The following is a 13,791-nucleotide window of genomic DNA, read 5'->3' on the forward strand; positions in this document are numbered from 1 at the left end:
AAAAAGAAGACAACTGAAATTTCTCAAAGTCAAAAGAGAGGCACTTTTCTATTTAAAAATGACTTATGTCTAATGACCTATTTGGTAGTTTATGAGATTAATTACATACTTTGCCAATCATTTTCACCCATTTTTACTTGCAAATCACCACCCTCTATTTCCTTTAAGAGTTTTACCCTTTGTTATATAAATTATTTCTATAAATAGTGAAATATCTTCTATTATTTATAGAATAATACATTAGTTTTTTTCTAAATAGGTTAGGAAGTAACTTTTGGGTTTTAGAATAGTTATATTTCTCTTATTTACAGTAGTAGCATCTTATCAAGGTTAGTTTAAGGTGGAAACATATATAAACATGGTGTTATATAAAAAACCATAGCAGTAAGAAGGTTATAAATGCAATATGTTTTACATTTTTCTAAAGATTGGCCATATAAATTAATAAAAGCATAGCTTACATTTTAATTTTTATCTCTGAAAATATATTTTATTAATTTAGGATGAAAATCAATGACAATTTCTATTTTAAAAAGGAGGGAGGAAGAAAGCTAACAGTAAATATGATTTTAAAATAAAATATTAATGATTCACTCTAACTTAAAAACTTCTCACCCTTAAAAGCTAAAAAGTTCAATATTTTCTCTTCCAAATTAATGAGTTGATATTTAATAGTATATTTTGGGTAGATATTAGATATAGGCATAAGAATTAGTGAGTTTTTAAATAAAAGTATGTTAAAAACTTCTGATAGTTTAACATGCATGCCATTATGGAATCCCAAAAGGCAGTATTTTAAGAGCTCAAGCGACAAGCCTGGCTCTTTCTACTTTTGAAAGTGAAATGGAATAAGAAGTATCTTTAGTCATATTGTTCCCCAACCCCAGGTCTTTTAGAAACATCCTTTCTCACTTTTTATACTTAATGTTGTGACATATGTTGAAGAGAACCTACCAGTAAATACTGTGTTTTTTTCTCCCCCAGCTGTGCAAAATGAACGTGACAGAATCAGCACCAGAAGGAGCACTTTTGATGGCAGCAACATCCCCTCCATTAACACGCTGGTGCAGGCTGAGCTCCGGTCTCGCCAGGTACCCACTACACACCAGCAGCCCACCTGGCTTTGTCGAATCAGATGGCTATTTAGATGTAATACTAAAATAATGCAGGTTCTTTCCAGTGTGCTCATTACTAAAATAATTCACATTTATACAGATTCAAGAGTTAACTTTGAAAATATTAGTCAGACTGTTGACTTGATGTTTACTTTTCCTAGACAAGTTCCTGTTTATGAAATGGGATGATGAAATGCATTTCAGTGGAAGATTGTGAAAGAAATTGTTTACAGATTTCATTTAAAATACTCAATGCATAGCACAGTGCTCTGGGGGAAGTACTTGGTCTCATTGATTATTATGTGTAAAATTAGTTATCATTCTTGGGGAGTTTGGTTGAGACCTATTATCAGAGCTTCCTTCCTCTTCTGGAGTCAAGAACTCACCTTGGCACCTTCTTAGGAAACAAGTATTTAAGGAAAGAGTCAGAATTTTTTAAAAACACACAAGAGAAATTTTAAGTTTCTATAATGAGAATATCAGTTCTCAAGTTTAAAAATGTAGATCACTAGTTACATATAGAAATGCAAGTCACTTAAGGATCAGAGAAACCCTCTGAAGACAGTTTATTTTTAGCAATGCTCTTATTAGACATGTTAGTGATATTTTTCTATTATAAAGCAAATTGTGAAATAGCTAACTATTAATCCAGTTGCATAATGAGTCAGTGTAACTACTTTCGTTTTTGATAATGCAAGGGTAATATGATGAGGTTAACCTCACCATTATCATCATTGTTACTTGGAGATTACTTGATGGCCCTATAAAGTGTTTAGAGAATGGTTTAAAGGGGAGGTGTGAGGAAGTGCACATATACTATAGAAAGACATGCACAGACACAGGTTTAAAAATTTCAAAAAGGTTTTAAAGGACTTTAGAAAATGATTTCTTCAGAAGAGGGGCATTTTAACACCATTGACATTTTTATGTAGTTCACAATCATATATATAGTTTTAAAATTATTATTATAGGTTAAACTTTTCAATATTGCTGAGTTAAAGGTTGATTTCTTAACCTTATTTTGATGGGTCTTCATTCAATATAGAACATAAATTGTTCTTTTCTCCCCTGTTTGGTAAACTTTATCTACTGGAAACATTTTCAACAAATTAAAGATGGGCTTTCTTAATGGAAATATCACTTTTTAATTAAAAAGAAAATCAGAGAATATATTTTATGTAAATATTCTGTATTACTTTGTACAGCCATTTTGAATTATGAAGCTCCCTAAAAGTTGGGTAACTTATTCTACAGAGATAGCCAGTAAAATGGGGTAGTGTTCCCATAACATGTTCTATGCAGGGAATGGTTTCAGTTTAACTTGTACTTAAAGGTATTTTATTTCTCAATTTTAAAAATATTTAGTATATTTCAAGATATTGTGACAATGATAGTGCCACTTCAGTGGTGTTTACTTATTGCAGTCATCTAAAAAAGAGACGTATTGGTTATTTATTATTTTAAACGAGAGATTAATATAATGTTCTTGTTCATGTTAGATTTCGGCCTCAAGCCCTGGTGGAAGTTTGGAGATAAATGTTAAAAAAATTGCAAACATTGGTGATGTCTGTGAATCTATGAAACAGCAGCTCTTGGTCTTGGTGGAATGGGCAAAATATATTCCTGCCTTCTGTGAGTTACCACTGGATGATCAGGTAGAAGTTAAAGAAATTTTGAATGCTTTAAAAAATGTTTTTTGAACTTTGTGCAGTTTTTTTTTGTTATTTTAATTATATTTATAATAGATTAACCATTTTTAACAAAGGTGAAATTATCTATGAGAACAAGCTTGGCTTTCTTGTCCATTTTCCTCTTTGTTCTGTCAAGAGGCATAGCTGTTTGACTTCTGTTTTAGGTCTTGCATAGTTATCAATTGAAGATGAGCAAGACACTGTTCTTCCCTTTCGTAGTTTGAAAAGCTTAAGTGAGGGAGAAAGACAGATAGCAAGTAACTGCCGTTGTGAGACAAAGGATTGGCATAACGAGTGTCTGGGAGGCAAATGGGACATTATTTTGTCTAGGTGTTTACTGAAGGTGCCTGTGTAATTGCTTAGAAATGCCAGGCCACTCTCGATGGAAACTGTACAGATTGTGTTGGTGTTTTGTGGGCACTTTGTACAGTTCACATATAAAAATTTGTCTTGCATATTTTCAATTTTATTCTAGCATTGTATAAAAATTATAGGTCTGATTTTAAAAAGTCTGTAGAATTGTGCTCTGAAATCTACAGAGAAATAGAGAAAATTCAGATATAATGATCTTTTCCTATACTTTAATTTCTTAATTAACTTATGAAGATTAGATGGTTAATTTCAGATTCATTTTGAACTCTTCCGTCTAAGTAATATGTAATATCTTGTAGATGTAAATAATTTGAAAATCTCTAATTCCTGCACATTGAATAAACCATACTATGTATTATGCGTAATGTATATCTTTATATCCTCTGACTAGCATTCTTTATCATGAATACACACAAACAAAACAATAAAAAATAATAAAAGGGAAAAGTGAAATTGTTTAAAAATAAAAAAAGACAAAATATTTATACAACCAGAAATAAAAAGTAATCATAAGAAATTCAGTTACAGGTCTAGGAGAGCATTTCACTTGGTGACAAAATAAAATAAAATCCTGTGAAATCTGAAATCACTCGCAAAATGTTCTTAACTGCCTTCCTGTTATGAGTCATAGTTATTGACATATCATAAAGATAGCTTGGCTCAGAAGGTTATTTCAGAGTGAATAATGCTAAATTGCTAAAACCTACTTGTCTCACCCCAAGCCATATAAGTAGGGTTATGATATTTATCAGTTTTATATTTTTACTATCACTCCTGTTTAAAAATTGCTGACTTAAATATGAAGATAGTGATTATAAAACTTGGAAATTGAATTCCAGTAACCCATCAAAACTGTTTTAATTTACTAACTCATCTTTTAATATTAACAATATAGTATTAACAGCTATGGATTGCTGAAATGTCTTTTATGGATAAGGCACTGGGGAATTAGCTTTCAGTTGCACTATACATTAGATTATTTTACTTAATGCTCTCAGTAGCTCTGTGTCAGAAGTTTTATAATATCAACTTTGCAGTTTTAAAAAATGAACTCTAAATCAATTAAATTCACTCAGTTAAGTTGACCCATCAAATATTTATTGGGACTACTGTTCAGTTTTAGGAACTGTGAGTATTAGTCAGTAAAAATTCATATTGAGTCGCTACTCTTATAAAGTTTACATTCCATTTGAGACAGAGAGACAATAAAAAACATACTGATTATGAGTAAGTTGATTCTAGGTGGGGATAAGTTCTATAAAATGAAAGGGGGTGAATTGTTGGACAATGACTGGGGGTGAAGTGGTAACAGATACTTTAAATTGAGAATCAGAAAAGATTTTTCCTGAGACCTGAATGACAAAAAGCTAGTCATACCAAGATCAAAAATAAAGCTTTCTGGATGCAGAAACAGCATGTTCAAAGACCTTGAGGCAAGCAGGAATAGATGAGCCTGGAGAAAAAACAATCTGCAAGGTATGTTGCAAGGTGAAACCAGAGATGTGAATGGGAAACAAAGCAGTGAGCTATTATTACCTGTGGTTAAGCAGGTTGGTTGTTATTCTGAGGACAGTAAGAAACCAGTGAAGAATTTTCAGCAGACAAATGATATTAAGTCATTATTACTTAAAAAATATCATCTTGGAAGCTCTGTTCAGGAAAGGCTTGTTTGGAATGGAGGAACCAGGAAGGAAGTGGAAATACCTGCTAGGTTCTTGGAGTACATTGTAGGGGCCAGGAGAAGAATGGCGAAGAGTTGGTCTGGGCTGATATAGGGTTTGCTGGGCAATTAGAGAGGAATCAAACTGGAGTCTTGTTTTTCTTTTGAACAAGCATGTTAGACCATGATGAAGTTGTTGGAGAAGCATCACTATGAACTGTTAGATTTGAAATGTTTCCTGTTATCTCTAGGCAATTGACTATATGCATGAAGCTCAGTGGAGAGCTTAGAGCAGAGTTATAGGTTCAGTCTTGAGTGTGTTAGAACCCAGATTCCCCATTCTTACTACACTGTGTCACAGGTCCTCACTTTGCTCTTGTTTATTCAGTTTACTATGTATAAGCGATTGTATTTACACATATTTTCTCATTCAGTCCTCACATCTACAGTTTGAAATTTTAATTATTTTCTCTACTTGGTAGATGAAAACAAATGAATCCCAAACATAAATGATTGGTTTACTCAAGGTAAAACAAGTAGTAATTGGCCAAGCCAGAATTTGAACTCTGCTTTGCTTGATTTTATTTCATTCCAAAACACTTAATTGTTCTGTTGTATCTGTTTGTTTGCTTGCTGACATTGTATTGACTTGTTAGTTTTAGAAATTTTGAAAAGTAAAACTCTATGACATTCTAAAATAGAAAAATAGAAGGCTTAATGATGGAAACTATCAAGAAAAAAATGTCCCAGGCTTCAGATTAATTAGACTCATATGATACCACCTTTTAATCATCATATTTTATAATTAATTGCTCAAGTTGGAATTTTTCATTAAGGTGGCCCTGCTGAGAGCTCATGCAGGGGAACATTTACTGCTTGGAGCTACAAAGAGATCCATGATGTATAAAGATATTTTGCTTTTGGGTAAGTTTTTTTTTTTTTTTTTCTAATTTAAAAAGAAATCATGAATGCTTCATTCTTACACAGGATCTATTCTGTATGTACCTAGCAGCATTCATAGACACTGACAAATGGTGCTCTCACTCCACAGATTGGACTTAATTGATCATATCCTCACTTGGGTCCTATTTCCCTTGCTTTGATTGCAGGGAAGTTAAGAGTGTATTGAGATGTTTAGGGTGTATTAAGATTTAAAAATGAAAGATATTGCTCAATTAACAGAATCTTGAGATATATTTAAATAATCAGAACAAAGAATTAGTGGTTTGTGTGACTGTCTTAAGAAGTCTCAGTGTTGTTTCATACTTCTCAATGTCTACTTATTAACTGTAATATATGTTATTTGATACATTTTTAATGAGCACATGTATCTCCTGTAATGTCATTGCCCATGATATGCTACAAAAACACAAGTTAAAAAAAATTGTTGCAAGTGTCTGAAAATTCTGATAGTTCAATAACAGTGCCAGAAGAGGCAGAAGTAAAGTGGAGGATAGAATGGAAGATGGGTGGCGGGAGAGGAAAAGCTTTTATCTTCATTAAGTCCCCAATCTCCCCATCCTACTTATGTAATAAGGTTTCCTATTGAAAGAGTTAAGATCCCTCTATTGTTTATTAGCTCCACTTCTTCCTGGCTTGTGTGAAGTATAATGACTGAATTATTCATTCTGCTTATGTGATACATATTTTGTCCCAAAATATGAATGCGTGAAACAATATAATAATGGCAAATATTTATCAAGCACTTACTATTACTATGTAACGTGCATTGCTCTCAGTGCTTTTTTGTATGTGTATTAACACTATCTCATTTAACCCTCACAACAACCCTAAGGGAGAGGTACTATTATTTTCAGCCCATTTTTTGGATGAAGAATGGAGGCAGAGAAAGTTTATCTGAGGTCACAAGGTTAGTGAGGGATAAAGCCAGGATTCTAAACCACATGATGTGACTGCAGAGACCATGCTCTCAAATTCTATTAAATGCTGTTGCATTTAGAGAACCCTACAATATCATTCTCATTATAGATTTGGATACAATGTATCTGCTTAGGTTTGTTAAAATGTGTTTCAAGTTACACCTAAATATACCTACACTACTAAAGGAGTGGTTCTTTTAATCCACTGTAAATGTTCTTTAGATTTTGTATTATGCTCATTAATGAGTAAGACACTAGTAGATAAATGACATAGCGGAAAGCTAATCATTATACTTCATTCCTCCCTTGTCAAATATTAGCTTGTTTATTAGCCTGTACTTAAGTGTTATCACCAGGGACTGAGGCTGTTAAAATGCATGTGATCATATTATCAATATTATTGATCCTTTAAGTGTTCTTAAGTTTTTCTAACTTAACACTACTGAGGGAGGAAGTGCTAATATTTTGGCAAGGGGAGGCCGTTTAAAATATTGGTTTGTAAAAAGTTAAACAATATCTGACAATTTTGGGGGGGAGGATGATGATTATATATTTTTCTCTAGGAAACAACTATATTATTCAGCGGAATGGCTGTGAAGTAGAGATCAGCCGTGTGGCCAACCGGGTTCTAGATGAGCTGGTCCGACCATTTCAGGAAATCCAGATTGATGACAGTGAATACGCTTGTTTGAAGGCAATTGTATTTTTTGACCCAGGTTTGTTTCCAAAGACCCATTAAAATAATTATAATGAAAACAATAATTATTACTTTTTAATTTTGAAATATTTACTGTTGCGCACTATTAAGATCCAATCTTTAGGCTGCCCTCTTTATTATTATTATTTTTTCTAGATGCCAAAGGTCTAAGCGATCCAATGAAGATTAAGAACATGCGGTTCCAGGTGCAGCTGAGCCTGGAGGACTACATCAATGACCGCCAGTATGACTCACGTGGCCGATTCGGGGAGCTGCTGCTGCTGCTGCCCACGCTGCAGAGCATCACCTGGCAGATGATTGAGCAGATCCAGTTTGTCAAACTCTTTGGGGTGGTGAAAATTGACAACCTGCTGCAGGAAATGCTACTGGGTGGTGAGTGCATTGGAGAATCTCTATTTTATCTGTTAACATCCCACTACGTACTTTAGAGTCAGTTTGACACTTCTATTTTCTGTCTGTGACATAATGAACTCAATTTTTTTACATTTAGAAAGTCCGTAATACCCAATGAATGGGAACAAAATACCTGAACATATTCACATCCCCATTTTTACTAGCCTCCACCATCTAGCTCCACAAAGTCCCTCTAACCTCAATTTTTTATGTCCTTCAAATATGGTAAATAGAAATATATTTGCTATTTTTAATACTTCTTGAACTACATTATATTTTTCTATGTCTTTACTCCTTTTAGAAGCTCAAGGATATCAGAATTGCAAACATAATCTAAAAATATATAGAATAAATATATTAAAAACACTTTGCTCCTGAAATAATTAATTGACACAACACAATGAAAAGGGAAAAAATAGGATTTTATTGCTGCAGTAAATGCCAGGAATAAGTTAAGAAAGCATTTATTCTGTGTTCTGATCTAGATTAAATTTCCTTATAAAATCACTGTATTTTATTTTTAGTTTTCTGGTGCTTAATGTGTTCCTAATGATATCTTCCTGAAATAAAAGTTGTTTATGCTATTAGGGTGATCCTGAATAGTATAAACTTGAGGTAAGTGATTCTTGGAATTGCCTTAACAATAGGCAGCCAACCTAACGATTCCAGGAAATAGCACACAAGGTCCATTATTAATATACATCATAATATGATGTAACATTTATCTAGCCAATGTGCAGTGAAAGCTGACATTGTCCTTAATATGGCAGTGGTTCTATTAATTTATTTTTGAACTCCCAAAAAGCACTTTACAAAAATAGCAATATTCAAGCTGTCAATCAAACCATTTGTTTCGAGGTAAACTCGCCATTTCTGATTAAATATCACTAATGCAACCATCTTTTTATCTTCTATAGGTGCTTCCAATGATGTTAGCCATGTCCATCATCCAATGCATCCACATTTGTCTCAAGATCCATTAACTGGACAAACCATACTTCTAGGCCCCATGTCAACACTGGTTCATACAGACCAGATCTGTAAGTACCTGGGCTAATTTTCAAACATAATATGTCTTAAACTTAATTACCTGAGAAAAAGGGGGAATTTGGGGAAAGAATCTATTAGTACCCAGAAACTACAAGATATATGGCTACAGTGTTCTCTCCAAGACTCAAATGTGGGAGATTGTGATATTCAGCAAGTCACTTATTCCCCTCAGGCATGAATTTGCTCCATACAGTGGAGCTATGAGTACCTAAATATTTCTTCTTCATAGGTTTGGGGGAAGAAAAGAATGTACAGGCAGTCCTAGCTTTGCTGGTATTCAGGCTCATAAAAATGATTATGCAAGCTGAACAATGAAAAGAAATCTGAGCAATTAATGGGAAAATTATAGTTGCTTGTGATCTTTAAAAATTTTTGTCAAGTAATGTCATATGTCAACTATACCTCAGTAAAAAACAAACAAAAATGTTTGTCAAAACATCAAGAATCCTTTTGACTATATGTTAAAGAGACATAGGGAAGTTTGAAAAATAAAATAAAAAATAAATTTTAAAATATATAGGAAAGTTGAAAAATATAGTAATCCTAATATTTATCTGTGCATCATCATTTAAAACATTAGAAACACTAGGAAGTACAGTGATTTATTTCTTTGTAAAAAATTTAAGGGAGATAGTTTGAATAGTGTTTTTGCCTCCTCCTCCTATTATAACTTATAAGTGGAACTGAGGAACTTTTCTGTGGCTTGCTGAATGTTAACTCTTTTGAAAGTTTGGATCAGCTTCCAATATTTTATCCTTTGCATTTTTTCCTCATTTTATTTATTTTTAATTACAATTTACATTCAATATTATTTCGTATTAGTTTCAGGTGTACACTCATATACTTTACAAAGTGTCCCCCCTAATATTTTCAGTACCCAACTGGCCCCATACATAGTTATTACAATATTATTGACTATATTTCCTATGCTGTGTTCTTGGCTTTTTCACTGTCTTGAAATATCTCTGAAAATCCATTTAAAGTGAAGGTTTTTGCCAGTTTCATTTCCTATGGGGCCAGTCTCCTCACTTATGCTGAATGCTGACAAGTGTTCCCTCACTATGTCCCTGGCTGCTTGTTTGGGGACTCCCACAGCAGTCATGTCCACGTCCCAATGGTCATGATCTTCTGCAACTCCATTTATATTTGATTTGAATTGTGATTCCAGGATTATCACTTTTTGTTTCTTTGCTGCACTTTAATTGTTTTGGGCCAATTCCCTTTCAATTGTCTATTTTTGCAAAATGGCACATGGATTTATCACTGAGAGACAAGGAGGCAACTCAGGTACACACTTTGTTGTCAGTGTGTGAACTGAATAAAATATATTCCACTGTGAATAAAACAGGAACAGAGTAAAATATGTGATGGGATTGTTCACTGATCACAAGACATCTATTATTTAAGTAATTTTTTTTTGAGACTGAAGCACTAGCAGTGAAGTTGGTGCTTCTGTGGCACTCACAATTAATCATGCGTTACCATGCTGACTGGAACTTGGACCATGTTTTTACAGGACTGGCGCCATTAACTGTGATGACTGAGAGTCGTGCATATCAGAAATGTGCACCACGAGGGCTGCTTGGGAAAAGCCTTTGAAACTAAACTGATCATGTAAATACTAGGGGTTGTTAGTGGCTAAGTTAATCTGATATGATCACAGATTCAACCCAAATTCTATTTCTATACGCTATCCTGGAGATAGAAATTTCTATTTGACCAAATATTAAGAATTAATTGCCACTAAATTTATTTTAATTTATCCCAGATTTACCTTTGATCTATTGTCTCTGAACACTAAGCCAGCTACCTTACTGAGATGCCTTGAGTTTCTGTGATGTAATTATTATGCCTACCTGTATTCCTACTGAATTTACAATAGCCATTAATAACTATGCACAATGTTGTTTTACCTAAACATTCAATGTAATGTGGCGATTTAGTGAGTACCATCTAACTGCTACCTAGTAGCAGCAAAGTAGAGGCCACAAAAATGCATATTCTCACATCTACCTTCTAGTTACAAGCACAGATATACCTATGTGTAAATTGTGTTTGAAACTCAGAGTTCTTTGAGTAAATGACAGGGGCAGAAATGAAATTGTTAGAAAAAATTCAAATTTTGAAAACAGTATGGCAAAGCAGATGTTACCATTTTCATATAATAGGTTTTCAAGAGCAGAGAGAGACAAGTCCAATATCACACCACGGAGTTGTGCCTCTTAAAGATCAGTTATTCATAAACTCAGAAAATAAAACACATTAACAACACATTAAGCATTATAGCATCAACTGACAAGAGAGTTTAACAATTCTGCTTGTGGTTGAATCTTTCACTTTTGAAATGCTACTTTTCTAAGAGTTCATGTTTGTTGACCCTAATATTTTAAGAATCTCATCATCACACTTTTATTTTTTTACCTTTTCAACATATTTAATAAGAATAATTTGTAAAGGAAAGCTTTGCTTGTGCTCATGTAGAATAGTTTATATTTTATACAAAACAAAACATCAAACACATATGTACATAAAAATTTAAATTTGTGCCTATATTCTTGGTCTTTCACAGCAGCCCTCTGCAGTTTCAGAGCCATCCTAAACATCCATAAATAATTTATAAAGCAATTTGTTTATTATTTTGTCAAACTATCTACAACTGTTGTTTATAAGTAATTGCTAATCCATTCTTAATAATACCAAAATTATTATAGTTAAGAAAACCAAGCAAAACTGGACTGTCCTTATTTTTGTATAGAGTTTTTTCTAGAATGTGAAAAAAAAAAAAAAAACCCACTGTTTTGGAAGAAAAAAAATCTATAAAGTTTGCAATGCTTCAGTCTGGTCATCAAATATTTTTTATTCTGTTAAATATATAGGATAATAAATATGAGTACTGAAATACTTTGTTTTTAAAAAGTATAGAAAAGCTCCTAGATTATATTTAATATGATAAAAGTTTATAATAGGAAGAAGTACTACTATAGACAATGAAGTATTCCAGTTACTAGATTTACTCTTTGCATTGATGAAGAAATGACAGGCAAGCACAATTATAATAGGATAATTTTGAAATGACAAAGCCAGTATTTTTCAAATGCTTTAACTACAACATAGATTTCAAAGTACTTGAAAAGTATCTTACTTTTATTTTTTATGTCATCAAGTATGTTTAATTAGTGGAATACAAATCAAACATATTTTATTTTCTGTGTATTTTGTATTGCAAATTGTGATCTAAGATTTTAAGAAAACACTAGCATTCTGTTAATTCTTTTCATTAACATTTTCCTTCTGGGTGTATGAGACAATCAAGTGCTCACAAATGCTATTAAGAAAGACAGAAAACACATTTAAAGGACTCTAAAGATTTTCAACAATAATCTTGTTCAATATAAATCTGTTTGGTGAGGTAAGGGAGGGGCACATCTCCATTGGTATGTCAGTGAGCTGATAGTGTTATATAAACCACTACTTTATATATAGTCTTTTAAAAACACATCCAAAGTAAAATAATACATATTGGTGTCATGCAGGTCTTAATGGGATGATGGGTCAGGGATGATTGTCATCATCATATACAATTCTCTGATTCTTTTTTTAGCAACTCCTGAAACCCCACTCCCTTCCCCACCGCAAGGCTCTGGACAAGAACAATACAAAATAGCTGCAAACCAAGCTTCAGTTATTTCACACCAGCCTCTCTCCAAACAAAAGCAATTGTGAGGATATGTTTACTTCTGAACAGCACTGAATAAATGTGAACAATTACTGGTCTTGAAATATCTCAGGATAGTGCTTTTGGCAGTCTCTTAGCCAAGGCTTCTTCATGGTGCTGTTTTAAGATGGTAACCTATTTTCTTGTTCTTAGGATCATTTTGTTTGTTGTCACTATTGTCTGAAACCTTCAATAGCAACCACTGTATTATCTGAGTTTCAATGTGTTTATAGTGTTTGGCTTTTCCAGCTTCTCTAGCACTGTGCCTTAAGCAGTTGAATCTTATATACTACTTTCCTTTGTTGCCTTAATATTAATTTAAATCTGTAAGTTATTGCTTCATTGTGATGTCACAAAGAACTAAGTGTTCTTTTTTGACTGAGAATATTAGATCAGAAATCCCAGATTAATATGCAATGAACCAAGTTTTTAGTAAATTTTAAACCCGCAAATTAGAAAAATGTATAGCAGTTGCTATAGAATAAGGTGTAGATCTCTGAAGAACAATCACTTATGGATATCCTGTGATTAAGAAGTGCGTTTTTGGCCCACAGTTAAATATGCCTATTTTAAGTTTAGAAAAATATAAATAGCCATTTCAAGGATGACTGGATATTCTTTCAAATTTGACTATATTTGAAGATGTATGGTATAATAAAAGGTGTTAGTTTTAGCAGATAGATAACAAGCTAAAGTGTAAAAAGAAATCCTTAAAACAGCAGCTCAACCAAGAAAGACATTTATTTCTCTCTTCTAAAACAATCTGGAAGTCATTCTCCATGGACTAGAACTTGGCACATGCCCACATCCAGTTCCCAGGGAGGCTGGGAGAGTAGGAAGTAAGCCCTGTGCCAACCCAAACTACAACTCTGGGAGACTAATATTGGAAGACAAATTAGCCATCTATCTATCAGACATGTATTGCCTCATTTCGTCCTCACACCAACCCCTGTAAGAGAGGTAGTATTATCTTTCTGTTATAAATAGAGAAATCTTTAGCTTAGAGTGTTTATGTATTATAACCGAAGTTCATAAACCTAAAGAGTAGTAGAGCCACATTTAAGCCCAGGTCTGGTTGACTTTCATGGAAATAATTATAGCTTTGGTGTAGGATGAAAAATGTGAGCTTCTTGCTGTGGTTTTAAAATATATGCAATTGACTGCTGATCTAATACTATCTGTTATGTTACCTATAAC

At 33.1% G+C, this 13,791-nt stretch overlaps 1 protein-coding gene across 2 annotated transcripts in view; it reads left to right on the plus strand.

The window, feature by feature from the left end:
- The window catches only part of HNF4G (hepatocyte nuclear factor 4 gamma), a 121,785-nt gene extending 108,289 nt beyond the window's left edge, over positions 1-13,496 (plus strand). For both annotated transcript variants that reach the window (XM_090283750.1, XM_090283749.1), the window contains exons 4-10: positions 985-1,091; positions 2,615-2,770; positions 5,675-5,762; positions 7,282-7,434; positions 7,572-7,808; positions 8,747-8,869; positions 12,481-13,496. In XM_090283750.1, coding sequence (XP_090139876.1) covers positions 985-1,091; positions 2,615-2,770; positions 5,675-5,762; positions 7,282-7,434; positions 7,572-7,808; positions 8,747-8,869; positions 12,481-12,602 — 986 coding nt within the window. In that variant the 3' untranslated portion in view covers positions 12,603-13,496. The remainder of the gene's footprint in view (positions 1-984; positions 1,092-2,614; positions 2,771-5,674; positions 5,763-7,281; positions 7,435-7,571; positions 7,809-8,746; positions 8,870-12,480) is intronic.
- Positions 13,497-13,791: the final 295 nt, after the last annotated feature.

This window comes from Furipterus horrens, unplaced genomic scaffold (assembly GCF_987537825.1).
Source record: "Furipterus horrens unplaced genomic scaffold, mFurHor1.1.pri manual_scaffold_7, whole genome shotgun sequence".
NCBI classification, from domain to species: Eukaryota; Metazoa; Chordata; class Mammalia; order Chiroptera; family Furipteridae; genus Furipterus; species Furipterus horrens.